The 24,274-nt window shown below is 42.8% G+C and overlaps 1 protein-coding gene across 1 annotated transcript in view; it reads right to left on the reverse strand.

Moving 5' to 3' along the window:
- GNS (glucosamine (N-acetyl)-6-sulfatase) overlaps positions 1 to 22,618 on the reverse strand; it is a 31,265-nt gene extending 8,647 nt beyond the window's left edge. Inside the window, exons 1-8 of the mRNA XM_065421591.1 lie at positions 22,466 to 22,618; positions 20,194 to 20,253; positions 19,308 to 19,514; positions 18,227 to 18,292; positions 17,674 to 17,772; positions 11,457 to 11,624; positions 2,391 to 2,473; positions 125 to 243 (exon numbers count right to left, since the gene is read on the reverse strand). Of these exons, the coding sequence (XP_065277663.1) occupies positions 125 to 243; positions 2,391 to 2,473; positions 11,457 to 11,624; positions 17,674 to 17,772; positions 18,227 to 18,292; positions 19,308 to 19,514; positions 20,194 to 20,253; positions 22,466 to 22,618 (955 nt within the window). The remainder of the gene's footprint in view (positions 1 to 124; positions 244 to 2,390; positions 2,474 to 11,456; positions 11,625 to 17,673; positions 17,773 to 18,226; positions 18,293 to 19,307; positions 19,515 to 20,193; positions 20,254 to 22,465) is intronic.
- Positions 22,619 to 24,274: the final 1,656 nt, after the last annotated feature.

The raw sequence follows: 24,274 nt of genomic DNA on the forward strand, positions 1-24,274 counted from the left end.
TCATAGCACCAGAGAAATATAATTATTGTCTTCATTTCACAGATGAGTAAATAGGGGCAGAAGTTAAGTAACTAAGATTTCACCGAAAGTTTGCAACAGAATTGCAAAGGACAAGTATACATACCAGTATGGAAGCCATTGTCTGAGGTATAAAAAATGTAAGTATTATCTAGCTCTCCAAGCAATTCCAGTTTCTTCACCAGTTTCTCTATCAGATCATCTACTGACAGTAGTGTTTGCCATCTGTATGGGAGCAAAAAATGTTCCAATTAGAGTGTATAGTATTAGTTGTAAATGGGCATTTATATTAGGCTACAAATCAATTTGGACTTCTGTTATGCACTGTAGGCATATCATGTCTATCACCACAAACTCTGGAAACAAACCAAACATATAGCGAGCTCCATTTTATAGTATGAGCTGCAGCCATTCTAAAAGAGACACAGACCTTTTGTTTTGTCTTATTCTGCTTTTGTTGGTTTTACTCTGTAGTGCCTGAAAGGTCAAAATGCAGATTGCATTTAATCTTATCTAGAAGTAGCCACAGACCATTTCTGAAGTAATGCAAACTAGCATGTTAGCGTCACAGTGTTCTCCTGCAAGGTCACCATTTTATAAAAGCAGAACTAAAGTGTTCCTAAAAAGTATGTCCTGTTTTAAAACAGTTTCTATATGAGGTGATCTTTTCTGCACAAAAGAGTGTAGCAAGGTCTATCCACTTCTTCATATTGCTCCTGCAATTCCAGGATCCATTATTCTGATGCTACTAGCCATCTTCTCAGCAAGCAGACCTCATGATAGAAAAGTGATATGTTTGGTTACAGGAGTAGTGAATCTCCACAAAGTGCTTAGATTCATTACTTCAGATTAACCAGTCAGATTTTATTATTGGTTCTGATGTCTCCCAGCATGCACTCAGTGTTTGATTTAAGATTTAATTGCATAATTTTACCAGCATGCTTTATAAAGCAATGACCTGAAAACCAGCTCCAAGTTTTCCTACTCCAAGATAGCAAGCTCTGCCCTGTCAGTATGTACAAAATACAGTTCTACTATTTAAAGTAGTGTTAGCATTTGTTTGTAACCCTCTTTTCATTAGAATTTAGCCTTACAGTAAAGATGGAGAATAAAGGGGAGACTAAAAAGCTTACTTAAACTTACACACAGTAGTTAGCTATGCCTTCATATTGTGCATTTCTTAGCTGCTGTTGCCATCTGTAATGTACCACAAGTAGTAACTGAAAAGTGCCCTAAAATATCACACATCTCTATAGAGAGACTACCCAAGAATCCTATATGGTTAACCACTAGACAGATCAGCTCTGAAAACAGGTAAATTGCTTCATTAATTACCAGTGAATTTAAAGTAAGGTTTTACTCTGATTCTTTGCCAGTGAATTGTGGAAGAATTCTGAGTTCTTCTGAGACAGACGGGGAACTGTGGGAAGGCAGTGGAGGACTATCAGCATTTAGCCTTCATCATCACTGCAAAGTGCACCAGTTACCAGCCCAAGTGAAAGCAGAACCCGGGCTCTAACTCACGGTCCCAGCTATGCCAGGTAGCCCCAGTTGAAAGCACCATTAAACTTGTGAGAGAGGTGTGTAGATATGGGAACAATACCGAGATGCTAACTCTGCAGAGGAGATATATGTATGGTATATCCAGGGGGCAGTTCTGCTGAGTAAGATACTCTTGCTTCCACCACCACTTGTTCATTTTTTACTTAGCACTACAGAGCCAGTACAGCTAAAAGGAGGCTGGTTCCTAAGTTTCAATCATTCACACTTGTCTAAAAACTTACTGAATTCAATGGGACTGCTCAAGTGCAAAATCAGAACCTTTATTATTGACAGTATTATACAAAGAGGAGAGAACAGACTCAGATCCGAGGTTAGCTGGCTGGGGAGCTAAACATTAAGATATTTTCTAACTTGTTAACTAAGTACATTTGATATGAAAGTCATTGAGAGAATGAATTCTCACAGTGCCTTAAAAAAAAAAAAAAACACAACCAAAAACAGATTAGATCATATTAGTCTACTCATTTTGACAACGTGAATGCATTTTACTGTCTCATGCACTAACATTCAGAGAAACAGTAAAGAGACCGAGCAGGACTTCCTATGTCTCTGTATGTTGAATGACAGTAGCAGTTAGATACAAGGGATTTGTATGGTCTAGCAGACTACTTATAAGTCTGCCTACCAAAAAAGGGGTGGGGGCATGACTCTACAGGCAGCACCCAGAAAACTACTGCAGGTAATTTAACTCTTATGATGAGACCTGTTACACATTTTAAATTAGCTCATTTTTGTTTTCATCAGAATAGCCTCTGGGCTATTAGTCTTGCCAGGAAACCTATTACATGGTCTCAAGCAGCAGTTCCTACCTTTTTCTAAAAGCATCATCTAGAAACTGTATTGAAGAATTAGTCATTGGAGTCTTTGCTTGCCTGATTAGCCAATGCTTGTCCTAAAAAAGAACACATTAAGATTAGCACAGAAACAACATAAAATGAGCTTTTTTGTTAAGTGCTAAATCTTCAATGAATTGTTAATTGCAATAGTAATAGTTTGAGTGAAGTATTTGCATTATGAAGTATTTACATTAAAATAGAGTAACCTGTCACTTTAATAACAGAATCATAAAACTGGAAGGGACCTTGAGAGGTCATCTAGTCCAGTCCCTTGCACTCAAGGCAGGACTAAGTATTATCTAGCCAGGGGTGGGCAAACTCGGGCCACATCTGGGTGGGGAAATTGCATGCAGGGCCATGAATGTAGGGCTGGGGCAGAGGGTTGGGGTGCGGGAGGGAGTGTGGGGTGTTGGAGGCGTTGCGGTGTGCAGGAAGGGGCTCAGGGCAAGGGGTTGGGGTGCAGGAGGGGTGTGGGGTGTACAAGGGGGCTCAGGGCAGGGGGTTGGGGTGTGGGGCGCAGGAGGGGTTTTGGTGCGGGCTCCGGCCCAGCGCCACTTACCTTGAGCAACGGCGCACCGTGGGGCTAAGGCAGGCTCCTGGCCTGCCCTGGCCCTGCGCCGCTCCCAGAAGCGGGCGTCACCACGTCCCCTGCGGCCCCTGGGAAAAAAGGGGGGGGGGGGGCAAGAGGGCTCTGTGCACTGCCCTTGCCTGCGGGTACCTCCCACAAAGCTCCCATTGGCTGCGGTTCCCCATTCCCGGCCAATGGGAGCTGCGGGGGACGGTGCCTGCAGGCGAGGGCAACACGCGGAGCCCTCGGCTCCCCACTCTCCCAAGGGCTGCAGGGATGTGGTGCCGGCCGCTTCCAGGAGCGGCGCAGGGCTAGGGCAGGCAGGGAACCTACCTTAGTCCTGCGGCGCCATGGGGTTAGCAATGCCGTGGGCCGGATCCAAAGCCCTGATGGGCTGGATCCACCCCCTGGGCCATAGTTTGCCCACCCCTGATCTAGACCATTCCTGACAGATGTTTGTCCAACCTACTCTTAAAAATCCCCAATGATGGAGATCCAACCACCTCCCTAGGCAATTTATTCCAGTGCTTAACTACCCTGACAGGAAGTTTTTCCTAATCATAGAACTGGAAGGGAACTCGAGAGGTCATCTAGTCCAGTCCCCTGCACTCAAGGCAGGACTAAGTATTATCTAAACCATCCCTGACAGGTGTTCGTCCAACCTGCTCTTAAATATCCCCAGTGATGGAGATTCCACAACCTCCCTAGGCAATTTATTGCAGTGCTTAACCACTCTGACAGTTAGGAAGTTTTTCCTAATGTCCTCCCTTGCTGCAATTTAAGTCCATTGCTTCTTGTCCTATCCTCAGAGGTTAAGAAGAACAATTTTTCTCCCTCCTCCTTGTAACAACCTTTTATGTACTTGAAAACTGTTATGTCCCCTCTCAGTCTTCTCTTCTCCAGACTAAGAAACCCTTTTTTTTTTTTTTTTTTTAAATCTTCCCTCATAGGTCATGTTTTCTAGACCTTTAATCATTTTTGTTGCTCTTCTCTGGACTTTCTCCAATTTGTCCACATCTTTCCTGAAATGTGGCATGCAGAACTGGACACAATACACCAGTTGAGGCCTAATCCGTGCAGAGAAGAGTGGAAGAATTACTTCTCATGTCTTCCTTACAATACTTCTGCTAATACATCCCAGAATGATGTTTGGTTTTTTTGCAAAAGCGTTATACTGTTCACTCATATTTAGTTTGTGATCCACTAGGACCCCCACATCCCTTTCTGCAGTACTTCTTCCTAGGAGAGTCATTTCGCATTTTGTACGTGTGCAACTGATTGTTCCTTCCTAAGTGGAGTACTTTGCATGTGTCCTTATTGAACTTCATCCTATTTACTTGAGACCATTTCTCCAGTTTGTCCAGATCATTTTGAATTTTAATCCTATCCCCCAAAGCACTTGCAATCCCTCCCAGCTTGGTATCATCTGCAAAATTTATAAGTGTACTCTCTATGCCATTATTTAAATCACTGATGAAGATATCGAACAGAACCACACCCAGAACCAATCCTTGCGGGACCCCACTCATTATGCCCTTCCAGCATGACTGTGAACCACTGGTAGCTACTCTCTGGGAATGATTTTCCAACCAGTTATGCACCCACCTTATAGTAGCTCCAGCTAGGTTGTATTTCCCTATTTTGTTTATGAGAAGGTCATGCTTGGGTGAAAGTGATCATGAAATCATAGAGTTTGCAATTCTAAGGAAGGGTAGAAGGGAGAACAGCAAAATAGAGACAATGGATTTCAGGAAGGCGGATTTTGGTAAGCTCAGAGAGCTGATAGGTAAGGTCCCATGGAAATCAAGACTGAGGGGAAAAACAACTGAGGAGAGTTGGCAGTTTTTGAAAGGGACACTATTAAGGGCCCAAAAGCAAGCTATTCCGCTGGTTAGGAAAGACAGAAAATGTGGCAAAAGACCACCTTGGCTTAACCATGAGATCTTGCATGATCTAAAAAATAAAAAGGAGTCATACAAAAAATGGAAACTAGGATAGATTACAAAGGATGAATATAGGCAAACAACACAGGAATGCAGGGGCAAGATTAGAAAGGCAAAGGCACAAGATGAGCTCAAACTAGCTACGGGAATAAAGGGGAACAAGAAGACTTTTTATCAATACATTAGAAGCAAGAGGAAGACCAAAGACAGGGTAGGCCCACTGCTTAGTGAAGAGGGAGAAACAGTAACAGGAAACTTGGAAATGGCAGAGATGCTTAATGACTTCTTTGTTTCGGTCTTCACTGAGAAGTCTGAAGGAATGCCTAACATAGTGAATGCTAATGGGAAGGGGGTAGGTTTAGCAGATAAAATAAAAAAAGAACAAGTTAAAAATCACTTAGAAAAGTTAGATGCCTGCAAGTCACCAGGGCCTGATGAAATGCATCCTAGAATACTCAAGGAGCTAATAGAGGAGGTATCTGAGCCTCTAGCTATTATCTTTGGGAAATCATGGGAGACGGGAGAGATTCCAGAAGACTGGAAAAGGGCAAATGTGCCCATCTATAAAAAGGGAAATAAAAACAACCCAGGAAACTACAGACCAGTTAGTTTAACTTCTGTGCCAGGGAAGATAATGGAGCAAGTAATTAAGGAAATCATCTGCAAACACTTGGAAGGTGGTAAGGTGATAGGGAACAGCCAGCATGGATTTGTAAAGAACAAATCATGTCAAACCAATCTGATAGCTTTCTTTGATAGGATAACGAGTCTTGTGGATAAGGGAGAAGCTGTGGATGTGGTATACCTAGACTTTAGTAAGGCATTTGATACGGTCTCGCATGATATTCTTATCGACAAACTAGGCAAATACAATTTAGATGGGGCTACTATAAGGTGGGTGCATAACTGGCTGGATAACCGTACTCAGAGAGTTGTTATTAATGGTTCCCAATCCTGCTGGAAAGGCATAACGAGTGGGGTTCCGCAGGGGTCTGTTTTGGGACCGGCTCTGTTCAATATCTTCATTAACGACTTAGATATTGGCATAGAAAGTACGCTTATTAAGTTTGCGGATGATACCAAACTGGGAGGGATTGCAACTGCTTTGGAGGACAGGGTCATAATTAAAAATGATCTGGACAAATTGGAGAAATGGTCTGAGTTAAACAGGATGAAGTTTAACAAAGACAAATGCAAAGTGCTCCACTTAGGAAGAAAAAATCAGTTTCACACATACAGAATGGGAAGAGACTGTCTAGGAAGGAGTACGGCAGAAAGGGATCTAGGGGTTATAGTGGACCACAAGCTAAATATGAGTCAACAGTGTGATGCTGTTGCAAAAAAAAAAGCAAACATGATTCTGGGATGTATTAACAGGTGTGTTGTGAGCAAGACACGAGAAGTCATTCTTCCGCTCTACTCTGCTCTGGTTAGGCCTCAGCTGGAGTATTGTGTCCAGTTCTGGGCACCGCATTTCAAGAAAGATGTGGAGAAATTGGAAAGGGTCCAGAGAAGAGCAACAAAAATGATTAAAGGTCTTGAGAACATGACCTATGAAGGAAGGCTGAAAGAATTGGGTTTGTTTAGTTTGGAAAAGAGAAGACTGAGAGGGGACATGATAGCAGTTTTCAGGTATCTAAAAGGGTGTCATAAGGAGGAGGGAGAAAACTTGTTCACCTTAGCCTCTGAGGATAGAGCAAGAAGCAATGGGCTTAAACTGCAGCAAGGAAGGTCTAGGTTGGACATTAGGAAAATGTTCCTAACTGTCAGGGTGGTTAAACACTGGAATAAATTGCCTAGGGAGGTTGTGGAATCTCCATCTCTGGAGATATTTAAGAGTAGGTTAGATAAATGTCTATCAGGGATGGTCTAGACAGTATTTGGTCCTGCCATGCGGGCAGGGGACTGGACTCGATGACCTCTCGAGGTCCCTTCCAGTCCTAGAATCTATGAATCTATGCAAGACAGTATCAAAAGCCTTACTAAAGTCAAGATATACCACATCTACTGCTTCCCCCATATCCACAAGGCTTGTTACCCTGTCAAAGAAAGCTGTCAGGTTGGTTTGACACAATTTGTTCTTGACAAATCTATGCTGACTTATTTATCACCTTATTATCTTCTAGGGGTTTGCAAATTGATTGCTTAATTATTTGCCCCATTATCTTACCAAGTACAGAAGTTAAGCTGACTGATCTGTAATTCCCCAGGTTGTCCTTATTTCCCTTTTTATAGATGGACACTACATTTGCCCTTTTCCAGTCTTCTGGAATGTCTTCCATCTTCCATGACTTTTCAAAGGTAATTGCTAATGGCTCAGATATCTCCTCAGTCAGCTCCTTGAGTATTCTAGGATGCATTTCATCAGGCCCTGGTGATCTGAAGACAGCTAACTTGTCTAAGTAATTTTTAACTTGTTCTTTCCCTATTTTAGACTCTGATCCTACCTCATTTTCACCGGCATTCACTATTTTAGACATCCAATCGTCACCAATCTTGTTGGTGAAAACCGAAACCAAGAAGTCATTAAGCACTTCTGCCATTTCCACATTTTCTGTTATGGTCTTTCCCTCCTCATTGAGTTCAAGTACAGGTGGGAGTTAGACTCAATTTTCCTCTTAGATCATATACCTCGAGAACTATGACAGCAGGACTGTGTAAGTTTCTGCTCAGTTTGAGAGGGACCCTACAGTGTATGTTCACATGGCATCTAGAAGCGAGCCTCCCAGCTTGAGTCCACTGATGTCTGGTAGTAGGGCTTGCACTAGCATGCAAAGAATAGCTGTGCAGACATTGTGGCTTAGGATGGAGCTTGGACTCAAGCCCAAACTCACCCCAGGCTATTTTTAGCACTAGCACAAGACTGAGGCTCACTACCAGATGCAGTGTAGACATACCCACAGGGAGCATAAAGTGCCTGGGAATCACTTTAGTGGCCTAGGAAAGAGAACTGTGAAAAGAACTCTGCCTGGAGAGAGAGCTGGGAAGGATAGCAGTTGCCTGGGGAAGACTCTCTGGACTGAGACCAGTGATGATTCTCTACCTGACAAGGAGACAGGAAGGAGTCCTGCAAGGGTGTAGTAGAGAACTGCTAGAAGAGGCCTAAGAGATTAGCAACATGATAAGAAACAACCTTAGGATAGTGGAGCAGAGTATTTTTGGGCTTAGAACCGATTGCTACTAAGGCCTTTTGATACTACCTAGAGTGGTGGTGCACAAACCCCCTGCACTGAAGGAAAAAAGACTACTGAGCCCCTGCAACTGGAACAGTAGGCAGACCCTGGTACAAGGAGAGAAGGTGAGCCCAGGCACTTAGGGCAGGAGACTATCAGGGCCCTGCCACAGGGTGAAAGGATTTTATAGCTTTTCATTTGGACTTTTAACCCCAGAAGGAGAAGGCCTCTTGCTTTGACCAAAAGGCCAAATCATCCTCCCAGCCTGACCATTTTCAGAGGCGAGAAATGGAGGTAACAATCATGAACCTGACTAGGACAGGTAAGCCACACATTCAAGCAGCCAGAAACTCCAGTCAGAATTGTGCTTGTTGCTATACAAGCGCGCACACACACACAGAGAAAATTAGCCCTGAAAAGCTTGCTATCCGAAACCAATCCTAATGAAAATTGAAAGAAAGGGACAAAATCAAGTGTCTACAAGTTATGTAAATTTACACTTTCAGTTTCAAGGTATAAAGCAACCGAGATCAGCAGAGTTGATTACTTGTTATCCCAAACACCAGCCTGGATTTGGCTTGAGCAGGGTCTTCTCAGTGGTAGAACTTCACCTTTGCAAATTCCTCCCCTAGACTCAATCTGAGGCTGTAAGAACTCCTAAATCCTTTTTATGAGTCATGTAATTATGACCATTTAGATTCCCCATTTCTCTATTTTTGCCCAGACTGGGGAGGGTTTGGTGTTGGAGCGTGGGGCAGAGCTAATGAATCCAATCTGTAACTGAGTTCAATTGCATGCAGCACCCATGTACCTTTTTGGCAATTGTTCTGTTTCTGTTATTTAAATTAAACACCTAAATGCTTGAGATTTAGCCAAGCAAGAAAGCTGATTTAGGATAAGACAGACCAAATACCCAGTCTGCAGTTACAGACTTGACCAAGAGAACTAAAGATTTATTGAGGAGCTGAAAGTCTTCCTCTTGTCCTGCAGTACTCTGCTCTTCTTAGTCTTACCCCTCCAACCTATTTATGAATTTAGGCCACATTTAAAAGATTATTATTGAATTTAACTGAGCTTAGATTAACCAATAGTGAAGGCGAGGGAGTGGGAGGGTCCACAAGGCCTCATTACAACACCCTGTTGCAAATTAAAGGAATAGTCTCATCTATTACAGTTCTGTCAATATGCATTTGACTGTTGAGGACCATATGCAGCTGTTTCATTTCAGTCTCTAGCTGGGACTAGGGCTATGTCTACACTACAGCCTATGTTGGCAAAACTTATGTCCCTCAGGGATGTGAATATTCTACCCCCCCACCCCAAGTAACGTAAGTTACACTGGCATAAGCGCTCATGTGTACAGTACTATGTCAGTGGGAGAACTTCTCCCGCTAGAATAGCTTATGCTGCTCACAGAAGTGGGTTTTTTATGCCGATGGGAGAGCTCTTCCCCATTGGCATAGTGTCTTCGCCAGACACACTGCCGCAGCTCAGCTGTACCACTGCAGCGCTGTATGTATAGACATGGCCTAACATTTCCTTCTTCCCCTGTTGCGGAATCCTCAATATCTATAGATGGAGTAAGTGCTGTAAGCATCAAGTACTAAGAAAATCCCTATGGTTTTCCTTGTGCATTGCACTGCTATGCAGTCAAGTGCAGAGGTTTTTGCCTTTGCTCCGCATTAAGGGCAACTCCCACACTATTAGCCAATCAGCATTGTATTTTTTAGCTGGTTGTGACCAAATAACCGCTTCTAGCTTTCTATTTTTAAAGCACACAACCACTGTAGTACCTAAATCCCAGATAAAACTAAGGATTTTTTTATGGAAAAAAGGTGATTCTGCTTCCTACTGCCTGGTTTGACACTGTTATTTAGCATAAGCCACTGTCTTCCCTCTTTCTATTCACGCCCCCATCATTATCAAAGGACTTGCAAAAAAAACTGGGTTGTACATCATGCTCTGATCAGTTAAGCTTGGAGTCATTTTAACCCCTTCTAGTAAAGGGTTCCATGATCTAGAGCCCTTTGCCCCTGGGCTCCATCAGTCACAATAGCCCCAATGCACACAGACATCACTGGGTTGCAAACAGTGAGAAAGTTTGAGATTCCATATAGCCCATTCAAGATTTGGACTGGGATTTTGAACCAAATCACAGCTGAATGTATATCTTGGCCCAAAAAAACCTCAAGAAGGCATCAACATGTCTTACTAACTGCAGTTTATATGGCCTTCTCCTTCAGCCACAGGTAGAACAAACTGCAAACATCTAGTATGGAGCTGACCACGTGATTACTGTAGCTGGCTTTTCAGATAGGAGATTGTAGCCAATCTTGTCCCACTCATTATCCATGTGTTTTATAAACAGATACTAATTCAGCGAGTCTGACCCAAGACTGCAAACTACCTTGACAACTGAAAGGCAAATATTAAAGGTCAGGTCATTGCCCAGTTACTTCCTTTGAGTGCTTTTGTCTTACCACTGGTTTAAATTTGACTCTACCAAGACAACTGTTTTCATTTACATTAACTTCATATGCTGACACCTGGATGGTGCCACCATGTCTACTGAAGAGATGATAAAATTTGATGTCAACAGCATTTGGTGGCATTGGGACCTATGATTCATGACTTAACCAAGAGGTCTTCTAAATAGTTTGGTAAAATTGATGACTGGTAACGTTTTCCATTAAAAAGGGAGTGATTTGAGTCTCTTTGGTAGAGACAACAGTGCTCATCAACACCCATATCCATTGGCCACTTGACAAAGCAACTTAAGGCATTTCCCACTTCATTCTGTGTGAAATCTATTTAAGGTGGCACTCTAGCTGAACAAGTTTGCAGATTATGGAAGCACATCATTAGAGCTTATGCACGTGAGTGCAAGACATTCTGGCAGAATAAAGTTCTTAATGATTTGGAAGCTGAAGGTAAAATGACAGTAAACTTAGTAACAATCATAATGTCTATCCTATTGCATAAATTCACTCAAAAATTAAAGAAACATTAAGTTCTTGAATCTTAAAATACAAGTGTGTAGCAACAGGTGTTTATTATTGAAGGTCAGGATAGCCAGTCTCTTATCACCAATAGGGTTAGAAAAATCAAGTTTTTAAAATGATTGTGATCTTAATCTCAGATGGCCACATCAGATGTTTCACATAAGAGTTGAAAGATTAAGATCACAATCCTTTAAAAAATGTGATGCTGGAATCAGATGAGCACCAGAATAACATTAACCCATTCTTCTCACCACTTAAACTTCACAGTGTTACACATGTAAATCAGACCCACTGTCTAATTATTTCCACCAATTAATGTAGTAATCTGTTTGGATTCTTGCAAACCATCTTACCTTTCCATGAATGTTAAAATTGCCATTTCTTGGTGCACTGACATTCTGGAAGCTCTTTTTATATTGAGGAGCAGGTATCCAGGGAGAGTGTGGTGCTGGAGTGGAGATCATCATGAAGAAGGGTTCAAAGTTAGATTTATATTCCAAGAAATCCAAGGACATATTAGCCTGCATACACAAAGATACTTGTTTAAAAACTCTCCAACACTAGTCATAACAAACCCTAATGTTAAGCTGTGAAAACTGTCCAAAAAAGTTAAGACTAGAAGTGTTTGAATACAAGAAGCGCTTGTAAACTATTTTATAATCTCGTTGATTGCACTTTTACAACTGTTTGAAGTAGAACGTGTGGTAAATCAATCCCAAATGTTCTGAGTTACTTATAAATCCTATTTCAACGTAAGATGTCTTTTGTCCTTCACCCCTCTAATTGCCTCAGACCTTCATGTCATTCAGAGCTGGAAAGCTTGATGTAAAGAATGACTCAGATCTCTCATCTCACTCAGTCTTTGTATTGACAGAGCTCCCTTTCAAACCCTGCCTTCACTTACATTTTTTTTTTTTTTTCTTTTCATACTGTCAAGTACAATTCCATTTCATGCCCTTCCTAAATCTTTCTACATTTCAGGAGATATAGGATCCAGAGCCTGAATGTATTTTTAGATGGGAATTTGGCAGTTTGTTCTCCTCAGAAGGCAGTCATTCTGTTGGTCAATGTTTCATTCCCTGCTCTACTGCTGCCAACTTATTTGTTACATTCATCCTCCAAACACGCGCTAGTTTGATGATGATCCACCTTTTTTTTTTTTTTTTTTTAAAAAGAGGTGATTAGGGAAGAGGCACCAACAGGGTATAGCTTTAAGCTTCATTCACTTGTGCTGCTCCATTTGATCTCCCTCACCAAGCCACTCATTTTCAAGTCTTATCTTGAATACTTCCTGTTCACCTTAGCCTACATGTGACAGCAAATCTCACTTACTATTCCTTTCAGCCCATTACTGTAGCCTTCCCTTTGCCAATCATTAGAACTAATCTTCGTACATGCAGTTACCACTTATATCTCAGTTCTTCCCTATTCTAGTCTCATGTTTTTCCTTTTCTGCCTGATTAGTCATCCAGCTCTGCAGCGCTCTCTATTCTGCCTCTGAAGCAATGGACTCTAAGAACTCTACATAAATAGATTGTCTATTGCCCGTTTGAGAGAAGCTATTAAAATCAATTATGGATTTTGTGGCTCACTGGTAATAAACCTATTCCCCCCAAATAGAGCCTTATTGAACTCTAAGCAAGTTAGAAAAAGATTAGAGGCCTACAGGACCAATGAGAGACCAACTCCTGTCAAAGAGGCAAATACTGCAGCTATTGACAGAAGACTGGTGTTTGGTAGTCTGGTGCTATACGTGACCACATTAATATATTCTCATCTTCCACGCAGTTCAGGATATGTCAATACATCCTCCGAAGTCTGTGTAGCGAAGCGCTGTTTTTTGTCAGTCCAGAGTCCCCACTGCTTAATGGCCAAAAGCAACAAGCTAGCAGGCACCAACACTTAAGCCTTTTTCATAATCACTAACCCAGACAAGGTTAATTTGAAATATTTAACATTAAATCACATAGCATGTCAATACTGTTGTAAAATGCTCTATACCCTTTTAGTATCTTTGGTATACGTTTGGTATAGGTAGGAACTGAAGCATCAGTCAAATGAAAAAGTCCCATTCAATTACATCACATGAAGGCAGACAACTAAGTATTTTACAACGGTATCGACAGAGAACTGTCCTGAGAATGTATAGCAGGGCAGGAGGGTTCTCTTCACATAGATAGTTAGTGATCCTATGTGATTTAATAGGCATCACAGAAACTTGGTGGAATGATGACAATCAATGGGACACAGCAATAACACGGTATGAAATATATGGGAATGAAAGAGTTGGTTGTGCTGGTGGGGGAGTGGCACTACATGTGAAAGAAAGCACAGAGTCAAATATAATAAAAAACTTAAATGAATCAAATTATCTCAATCTCCATGGATAGAAATTCCATGCTTGAATAATAAGAGTATAGCAGGAGGAATATACTACTGAGCACCTGACCAGGATGGTGATGGTCATTGTGAAATGCTCAGAGAGATTGGAGAGGCTATAAACATAGAAAGCTCAATAATAATGGGTGATTTCAACTGTACCCAGTCAATATGGGGATGTGTCACCTCAGGATGGGATGCAGAGAAAAAGTTTCTAGACACCATTAATGACTGCTTCTTGGAGCAGCTAGTCCTGGAACCCACAAGGGGAGAGGCAATTCTTAATTTAGCCCTAAGTCGAACACAGGGTCTGGTCAAAGAGGTGAAAAATAACAGAACAGCTCAGTAATAGCGACCATAATATAATTAAATTTAATATCCTTGGGGTGGGGGGGGTGGAAGGAAAAATAGTAAAGAAGCCCCCCAAAGTAGCATTTAACTTCAGAAAGGGGAACTACACAAAAATGAGGAAGCTAATTAAATGGAAATTAAAATAAACAGTCACAAGAGTAAAATGTCTGCATGGAAAGTTTTAAAAACATCACAACAGAGGCTCAAATTAAATGCATACCCCAAATTAAAAAAAAAATATATATATATATACACACAAGGACCAAAATGTCACCATGGCTAAACAGAATAAAAGGAGGCAGTTAGATGCAAAAAGGCATCCTTTAAAAAATTGGACGTCAAATCCCAATGATGAAAATAGAAAGGAGCATAAACTCTGGCAAGTCAAGTGTAAAAGTATAATTTGGTATGCCAAAAAATTTGAAGAGAAAACTAGCAAAAGACAAACAGCAATTCCCCCTCCCCCCCCCAGGACAGTAGAACCTCAAAGACACAAACACCAGAGTTATGGACTGAAAGGTCAGCCAGACACCATGTGAAACCAGAAGTAACCAATCAGGCATCAGCAGAGATTAATAAAAAAGAGCAAGTACTGTACTGTGCCTGTATTTCATCTTAATGGTAGGCACATCTGGGTGGCTGCCCCCACCCCACCTCATGGACAACAACTTACAGCAAGATGCTGGAGCTGCCAGTCCAAGGCAGCCAGAGACAGCAGAGCAGGAGCAACGCTGGGGTCTGCACAGCACACACACACACACACACACACACACCAGGAGGGGGACATGGTTTTTTACCTCCCCCTCTCCAGCCAGGAGGGGGATGCATTGTTTTTACACCCATTCTCCCGGCTGGGAAGGGACCACGCTGTTTTCTCACACACACGCCCCCTGTTACCCCCGCCAGGGCTGACTAGGTTGCTCAGCTGCTGCTGAATCCTAGCTTGGAGTGTGAGCTGCTGGATCTGGAGCCTGAACTGCGCTTTGTTCAGAGCTACAAACATTTCAGAGTTACGGACAACCTCCATTCCTGAGGTGTCCATAACTCTGAGGTTCTACTGTACATCAGAAGCAGGAAGGCTGCCAAACAGTCAGTGGAGCCACTGGATGATCAAAATGCTAAAGGAGCACTCAAGGAAGACAAGGCCATTACAGAAAAGCTAAATGAATTCTTTGCATTTGTCTTCACTGTAGAGGATATAAGGGAGATTCCCACAACTGAGTCATTCTTTTTAGGTGACAAATCTGAGGAACTGTCCCAGACTGAGGTGTCAATAGAGGTGGCTTTGGATCAAATGGATACATTAAACCATAATAAGTCACCAGGACCAGATGGTATTCATCCAAGTGTTCTGAAGGAACTCAAATATGGAACTGCAGAACTACTAACTGTGGTATGTAACTTATTACTTAAGCCAACCTCTGTACCAAATGACTGGAGGATAGCCAATGTGATGCCAATTTTTAAAAAAGGCTCCAGAGGCGATCCTGGCAATTTCAGGCTGGAAAGCCTAATTTCAGTACCAAGCAAATGGTTGAAACTACAGAAAGGAACAGAATTATCAGACACATAGATTAATACAATTTGTTGGGGGAAGAGTCAACAGGGCTTTTGTAAAGGGAAATCATGCCCCACCAATCTCTTAGAATTCTTTGAGGGGGTCAACAAACATGTGGACAAGGGTAATTCAGTGGAAATAGCCCTTCAGAAAGCCTTTGACAAGGTCCCTCACTAAAGGCTCTTAAGCCAACTAAGCAGTTATGGGATAAGAGGGAAGGTCCTCTCAAGGATGAGTAACTGGTTAAAAGAAAGGAAATAGGGTAGGAATAAATAGTCACTTTTCAGAATGGAGAGAGGTAAATAGCAGTCTCCTTCAGAGATCTGTACTGGGACCAGTGCTGTTCAACATATTCATAAATGATCTGGAAAAAGGGGTAAACAGTGAGGTGTCAAAGATTGCGGATGATACAAAATTACTCAAGATAGTAAAGACCAAATCAGATTGCGAAGAGTTACAAAGAGATTTCAAGAACTGGGTGTCTGGGCAACAAAATGGCAGATGAAATTCAGTGTTGATAAATGAGAAGTAACACATATTGGAAAACATAATCCCAGCTATACATACAAAATGATGGAGTCTAAATTAGATGTTACCACTCAAGAAAGATCTTGGAGTCATTGTGGATTGTTCTCTGAAAACATCTGCTCAGTGTGCAGCAGCAGTCAAAAAGCTAACAAAGTTAGGATCCATTAGGAAAGGGACAGATAATTAGATAGTAAATATCATAATGCCCTTATATAAATCCATGATACACCCAAACTTTGAATACTCTGTGCAGTTCTGCTCACCCCATCTCAAAAAAAGATATCTAAGAAACAGAGAAGGTACAGAGAAGGGCAGCAAAAATGATTAAAGTTATGGGACAGCTTCCCTATGAGGAGAGATTAAAAAGACTGGAACTGTTCAACTTGGAAAAGAAACGACTAAGGGGGGGGGGGATATGATAGAGGTCTATAAAATCATAAATGGTGTGGAGAAAGTGAATAAGGAAGTATTGTTTACCCCTTCATACAACACAAGAACCAGGGGTCACCCATCAAATTAATAGGCAGAAGGTTTAAAACAAACAAAAGAAAGTACTTCTTCACACAATGCACAGTCAACCTGTGGAACTTGTTGCCAGGGGATGTTGTGAAGGCCAAAAGTATACCTGGGGCAAAAAAAGCATTAGATAAGTTCATGAAGAACAGATTCATCAATGGCTATTAGCCAAGATGGTCAGGGATACAACTCCATGCTCTGGGTGTCCCAAAGCCTCTGACTGCCAGATGCTGGGACTATATGACAGGAGATCGATCACTTGATTGTTGCCCTGTTCCAGGGTTCGCCAACCTGTGGCTCCGGAGCCACATGCGGCTCTTCAGATGTTAATATGCGGCTCCTAGTATAGGCACAGACACCAGGGATGGAGAGATGGGCGCCAACTTTCCAGTGTGCCGGGGGGGGGGGTGCTCACCGCTCAACACCTGGCTCTGCCCCCACTCCACCCCTTCCCGCCCCCTCCCCTGCTGTGCCCTCACTCTTCCCTCCCCTCTGCCCCCCCCCCGATCCTCCTGCACGCCACGAAACCCACTGATCGGCAGGGCTGGGAGGTGGGGCGGAGAGGGGAAAGCTGATGGGGGGGCTGCTGATGTATTACTGTGGCTTTTTGGCAGTGTACATAAGTAAATTCTGGCTCCTTCTCAGGCTCAGGTTGGCCACCCCTGCCCTGTTCATTCCCTTTGAAGCATCTGGAATTGGCCACTGTCTGAAGACAGGATACTGGGCTAGATGGACCATTGGTTTCACCCAGGATGGTCATTCTTAAGTTCTTATGTTAATAGAGGTCTCTCGAAATCACATCTATAGACATACTGTAACATCTAAAAACAAATGAGAGCTAGGTTAGAACTCCGTTACAACAACAGTTCGCTGAAGTGAAGCACATTCTCTTAGGTCTTAAGCCAAATTGCCATTTCACAGGTTGGTACTTGTTCTAAATGGAAGTCTATGACCTACCAATCAGCAACATTTTGGTCAAGCACCCTGAACTACCACCGAAGTCAGTGTTCACCTCCAGATCTGGCCCTTGGCTAACAGCTATCTAACAATTTCATTTCCCTATATTTGCATATACAACCTTGCCCTCTTTAAATAGAGCTGGAATCTTGCTTCACTGGTTATGCCTGAAGTAAAGACAACACCAAGATTAAGCAATATCCATTCAGTAACACAGCCAGGCATAAAGTAGTGTTTGGTCACAAATGGAACAGTAATGCAGCTGTTGTGATGTTTCTTACCAGTACATCTGTCAGGTAATCTGCACTGTAATTCTCACCGTGCCTTCGTGCTTTTCCATTTACTGAAAGAGTGTAATTATAGTACTTTGAATTTTTTTCCTATGAGAAAAGAAAAATATATCATTTATATAAAAAGACAAGAATCTACTATTTCATTGACCACTTTAAATAAACTAAGTTGTCAACAAGTATTTGTTAAGCCTGATTTTATGAAACAATTTGTCCTATTTAAGTATTTGTAGTATGTGCACTGCAAAAGGCCTACAAGCTTTGCCTTTTGTAAAACCAAAGTGATTCTATACTATAATAATGTCAAGTTTTCCTTTGTTGAAATCAGGTTTTCAGATACTTAATTAGAAATAACTCCTCATCAACATCAACAGCCTCCTTACAAAGCTGAGAAAATGCAACACACTATGAAGGAAGGGAATTTCCTCTTTTAGTTAACAGAAGCATGCAAAAAGCAGACCGGTTCTTAGATTGAGCACAATTAAGCTAGATTTACTTTTGTAAAGTATCTACAACTAGGTATTTAATAGGAGCTGTCACATACCAAAGCATACCAAAAACTCCATCCAGGAGGAACATGGCCTATTCCCCCTGCATCTTCTGCTCCATACTGAAAACAAAAAAAAAAAAAAAGGGAAAAAAAGAAAGTGACCCAGCACAGTCTCAGATGTGACTGAGATATAAGCTATATTTAGGGGGGGTTGTTTTCTTCCACAGCAGCCAGAAATGCAAAGGCCCAGTTCTAATCAGATAAACACACACTGACTTGTACGACATACAAATCCTCCTACATTAAAAGGTTGCAAAGAAAGGCAATACCAGATTTACAGTTGCCCATGCAACATTAATTCTTTCACCTTGTACATCCAACCTGCGCACCGAACTATACAGGAGTCCTGCAGAAAAATATAGTATAGCATCATATTAAAGACTATTAAATGCATACACATAGTGGGGCAACCTTAAATCTGTTATTGCCTAACTTTTGAATGCTCGACTTTGCAAAATGTTCTTTTAATTGTTTGTATGTAATTTTTTAAAGGGAAAAATTAAATTGTATACAATTAACAATTCCCTCTCCAACCCGCAGATGTATAATCAGTAGGGGATTTGAAATCTTCTTTTCTTCTCTCCCTTGCCAGAACCTCCTGGACCATGTGGAGTCTATGATGGGGGGAAAACCCAGCACATGACCTAACCACAGAAGTCCAGTCCCACATCCCTTCCCCAAATATAATCCTCAAATTCTAGTACTCCTGAAGTAGAGGACTAAACTACTGACTCTCTCAACACGTCTGTTAGTCTATAAGGTGCCACAGGACTCTGTCGCTTTTTACAGATCCAGACTAACACGGCTACCCCTCTGATACTTGACTCTCTCAAGACTACCTATTACATGGATGTGATACTTTGGCCAAACTAAGCTGAGAAAAGTTAGGTTGCATATCTTATTTCCTCCATTCCTTTAACAATTCTGAGAAAGAACTTTTCATCTAAACAGTAGGATTTTAAATATTATGGGGGTTTATTTTATCTACAGAAATAAGGACTAAGACTTTATTTCACAAAGTTATTTTCAGTACAGGCAATTCACTTGTGTCACAGCAAATATGAGTAAGATATACCTCATTTAAATACTTCCCAGCAAAGAATGTTTGATAGCCACACATGGACTTGAGGAGAGCTGGGAAGGTATATGGTTCCTGTATTTTCTGCCATGATTTGCTGCTGCAGTTTCCCTCCAGAGTGTTATTGACAACATGATGATTATGTGGGTACTTCCCTGTTAAGATGCTAGCTCTGCTGGGACAGCACAATGCACTGGGCACATACTAGAACACAGGATGAAAAAACACAAATTGTAAATTGACTCGTTGAAAAAAAAAAAATCTAGTTTTTAGCCAATAGCAAAAGATCTTAAAAGATATGCAAATAAGTCACTCACATCACATAGATCAGATTACTCCCATTTATTTAGGCATATAGAACTACCACCCAAATATTTTTATCAATTAGAGGTTGCACATGGGATTGGGTTTATATTTTCTGTAGAGTTTACAATTTAGAAAATGCATGTTATACACACAGCAGAAAGCACCAGTTATTTGAGAATGAACAGTTATTTAAATACTACTTATTGTAACAATTCCAGTAAACAAGAATGGGGAACCATTAGTCAATTTTCAAACCTGTACAAAGCCAAATCTTTGAAAGATTTCCTTATCAGTTTACAGCCAAAACTTTCATTTTCTAAAAATATTCATTAAATTAAGTGTTCTGAAATGTTCCATCCCAGGCACAGAAAGTGATCTTGGGTCCAATTCATACCTTACCACAGGAATTAATCTGCCCCCTTGTATTCTCCATATTTAAAAAGTTGAAACTAAACCTACTTCAGAGCCAAATTAGAGATTACGTCTGTTATACCATTACCACCATAGGTATTTAAATTACAATAGCTTCAATAAATACATGCCACTGAAGGTTACAGAAGTCAATGTCACCACTTACTGCATTTGAGAAGCTTATCCCCATATCTGCAATAAGGGCACTGGTCTTCTTTAGCGGTGTCTGTAACAGAGGTAGTAATTAGTACAATGAGCTAAAAATATCTGGATACTGAGATGCTAGTGTGCTACCTAAACTGGCAACCTTAAGTTGATTTTCATGGGAGGTATTTATAGAGTACCAATCACCACAGTATTTAAGCATTGGCTAGACCAAACCAATGCCTCCATTTCTTTGCAGTGAAACTTCAAACTCTACATCTAAAATGCAAGGCTAAAGTTATCAAAATTCTTAGTTTACTTTTTGCAAGTTTTGACAGAATTCTCTTTTTAAGTTATTACATTCTACCCAATGTTTCTTCATTCAAATGGATCAATCAGACATCATTTTCTAGCCAGAAAATAGTGTTTTGCTTTTCTTCAAATGCCCCTTTTCATCCTGGAGCCAGACTGCTACAATCTCATAGTGTGAATTGATTCCTCATATGTAGTTAGTGAAACAATCTTTCAAAATGGTCATTAAAACACATGTGTCTGACGAAGTGGGTATTCACCCACGAAAGCTTATGCTCCAATACATCTGTTAGTCTATAAGGTGCCAAAGGACTCTTCGTTGCTTTTTATTAACACTAAGTAGCCCAGGCATAAGATCTACTTTCCCACCCTCACTGGAATGAAAACCCTAATATTTTACTCTATCAAAAACAGGGCAAGTAGAATTTGCTACTTTGCTCACCCTGGGCAAGTAGAATTTAACGACTACAGTAAAATGAGCCTTTTGGGATCTTTGAAAGAAAAGTGCTCTAAGTAACATTCATTGTTTAATTTGTGGAATCTGTCAAGTCACGGGACCTATTTCTGTTTTAATGTTGATTCCTTCAATGGACATCCTGAAGCACTCAACATCCCAAGTGAAGAACTACGTACAGATAGGTTAATTAAGTGACCCTGATGTAATAAACACTATGCATATAGCAAACCATGTGTGTGTTGATGCTGGTCAGTTTAAGACAGTCAACTGCAAATCCTAACATTCTGGACTGATGAAGACCTGTTACTTCAGGGTGTGATGAAAAGTGAACACATATACTAGAGAGAGAGAGTAAAAACTAATGAATCCATGCTTGTCTCATGCCAGGGTCAGGCTTACAGAACACTGTCAGTCTTGGTCAAGAATTCATTCCCAGCACAATAAAGAAGATAAACTCAAACTACCTCTGCCGTTAATATCTAGAACTGTGGACTAGGAAGAGGGAAATGATTTTCTTCATTGCTCAACTAATGTGAAGAGCAAAAAACAGGAAAGATAAAATATGAAATGACACAGATTTTTTTAGAGCGTTTAATCCAAAGCACTGTGAGAATTTTCTCATTACTTCTCTCTTTAATATGGATAACTAAGTGTGAAGTTCTGACTGCACTAGTTCTCTTCCCAAAAGGCATATATATTCTTTTACCTCATGTTCTTGGGAACAGTGCAGAACTTGCACCCCAAAATGCAATATGTTGCCTTTCTGATAATTGTGTCTCAATATTTGCCCTACAAATTAAACCCCATGAAGTCACGCTTGCAATAACCCAAGGAAACAGGGTCACAGAAAGGCACCGGCAGAATTAAGAGCTATTTCCATTTACACACCATCCTAGCTGATTCTATGGACTTTCTAGAGGAGAGCTGACACTCAGCCTGTCTAATAAAGCCGCAAACAAGGCAAATCCCACCCGTTCTGTCAGGGACGTTGCACTAACGACGAGCCCCCGGTCAGCCAGCGCACACGGTTTCCTTGAGTGAGAGGCGACATCCCGGCCCAGACACACACCAGAGGGAAGTTGCACGACAGCTTCCAAACACCTGTTATGCAGCCAGATGCCCCCTTCAAAATGGTCTGGGCTCAAGGCGCTTTTCCCTCTCCCAAGATTCAGGGTCCTCACTGCCAAAGCGGAGATGAGCAGGGCCCAGGTCCGGGCACGGCAGAGCCCCTCCCGCCCCTCTGGCGAGGTAACTGCAAGGGGTGCGTCTGCCCTACCGAGCCCCGCACAGCCCCGCCCCTCACCCCGAGCCGGGTCAGGCCAGGAGCAAACGCTGCCGCGCCCAGCGGGCTCGAGCGCGGGGCTGCCTGCGCCCGGCACCGCGAGGCCCACGCGTGACACAGCCGGGGGCAGGACCACCCCTGGGCAGGGGGCAGAGCCCACAACGGGGACACAGCCCCCCGCCCCAAGCCCAGGACTGGGGGAAGGCCCCCAGGACGTCCCGGGCAATAGGGAGAGCAGGTTACCATGCCGCCCAGGCAGACATCCTGGTCATCGGTGAGGATCAGCACCACGCTGGGCTTCCGCGCCCCGCTGGTCCCGGCCGCCTGCGCGCAGCCCCAATCGCGGCTCAGCACCAGCAGCGCGGCCAGCGCCGGCCCCCACACCGCGGGAGACATCGTGCAGGACCCGAGCGCAGCACCGTAGCCTCCGTCCCGGCGCTATCCCAGGCGAGCGCAGAACGAAACCGACTCGAGCGGCGCCCCGCCCTCGGCATATGACCAGGGAGCGCAGCAGGCGCTGTCACGTGACCGTCCCGGCTTCAGCAGCGGCCTTGGCCGCGAGGGGAGCAGCCTGCCCCACCCCCTCAGCCAGCTCCGCCCTCAGCCTCGTTCCCATCCCCTCGGACAGTTCACTCCGCCTCCTTCAACCTGCCTCGCGCCCGCCTCACTCCCATCTTCTCAGCCAGCCCCGCCCCCACCTCACTCCCACCGGACTGCGCCACTCCTACACCCCCTCAGCCAGCCGCCGCGCCCCTGCTTCACGCTCACCTCCTCAACCTGCCGTGTCCTCTCCCGCCTCACACCCACCCCTCAACCTGGCCTACAGTGCCTCACTCCCAACCCCAAACTGCCCCCACCACACCTCACTGCCCCCCTCGCAGGTGGCATCCAGCTGCAGCGTGTGGCCTGGGTTTTCTGACATATGCTCTCTCGGACCTAGGGTGTCCAGATGTCTTGATTTTATAGGGACTGTCCCGCTATTTGGGGCTTTGTCGTACGTATGTGCCTCTTACCCCCACCCGTCTTGATTTTTCACACTTGCTATCTGGTCATCCGACTCGGACCTGGCGCTGCTCCTGGAGCTTGGGACTCTGTTAGGCAGGCCTGTCAAGCCCCTGCATTTGGTGCCCCCTGCTGGGAGGCAGCCAGGTGAGGGACGCAGGTCCAGTGTGTCCACAGAGCCAGTGACTGCCCACAACAGCACTATGTTTGGCATTGTTGGTACTCCACACTTCAGGCCATACAGTCACTGGTGCATGCTGGGTAAAGCTAGCAACTGGCCTGTGCTGAGCCAGTGGGTCTTTTTCACAAGGCACCATGACCACATGCCTGCTTGGGATGCTGGGATTTCTCCCCCTGGCCCCAGGTATTCACCTTGGGGCTCATTGTCAGATGTGCTGAGCTCCCACAGTTCCAATTCAAGTGAATAGCAGCTGTGGGTGTTCCCCTCCTCTTTAAAATCTTCCTGCCTGAGTGCCTGGCTCAGTGTTTTATACTGCTGCCCATCACTGCAGTATCTGGAACCTTCCACTTAAAAACAATAACAATTGCAAAGTCCATCATGGAACCTCTGGCTCTTCTCTTTTGAGGGTAAAAAAAGTCTGTTTGTGGTAGGATTATTATTTTTATTATTTGTTTTGGTTAATTGATTTTTGTTTCTTGGTTTTGGTCTTGTTTGTTTTTGTTGTTTTTAATTTTGTTTGTTATACTACCAAAAGGTGTCCTTTAAAAAAAAACAGCTCCACTAAATGAACTTCTAACATCATGATATTTATGAGGTTTGTGCTTGTTATTCTATTCTACTCTGGTTTTTATTTGGCTCTCATGACAGAAGTATCTGAACACTTTCCACTAGTGCATTAAGCAATATAACTAACATCTGTCACATGTGATACACAATGTAGTGTTTTGTCTTGGTAGCTCTTTTTTTATTTTAAGGTGTACATGCCGCTGCAAAATTCCTTTTGGTAACAGGTAATGCTAACAACCCTCTTTTCAAAGATGATCCAGAGGGTTGTGATGTGTCAACAACTGCTTATCCTCCCTGAGGAA

The sequence above is a fragment of the Emys orbicularis genome, chromosome 1 (assembly GCF_028017835.1).
Source record: "Emys orbicularis isolate rEmyOrb1 chromosome 1, rEmyOrb1.hap1, whole genome shotgun sequence".
NCBI classification, from domain to species: Eukaryota; Metazoa; Chordata; order Testudines; family Emydidae; genus Emys; species Emys orbicularis.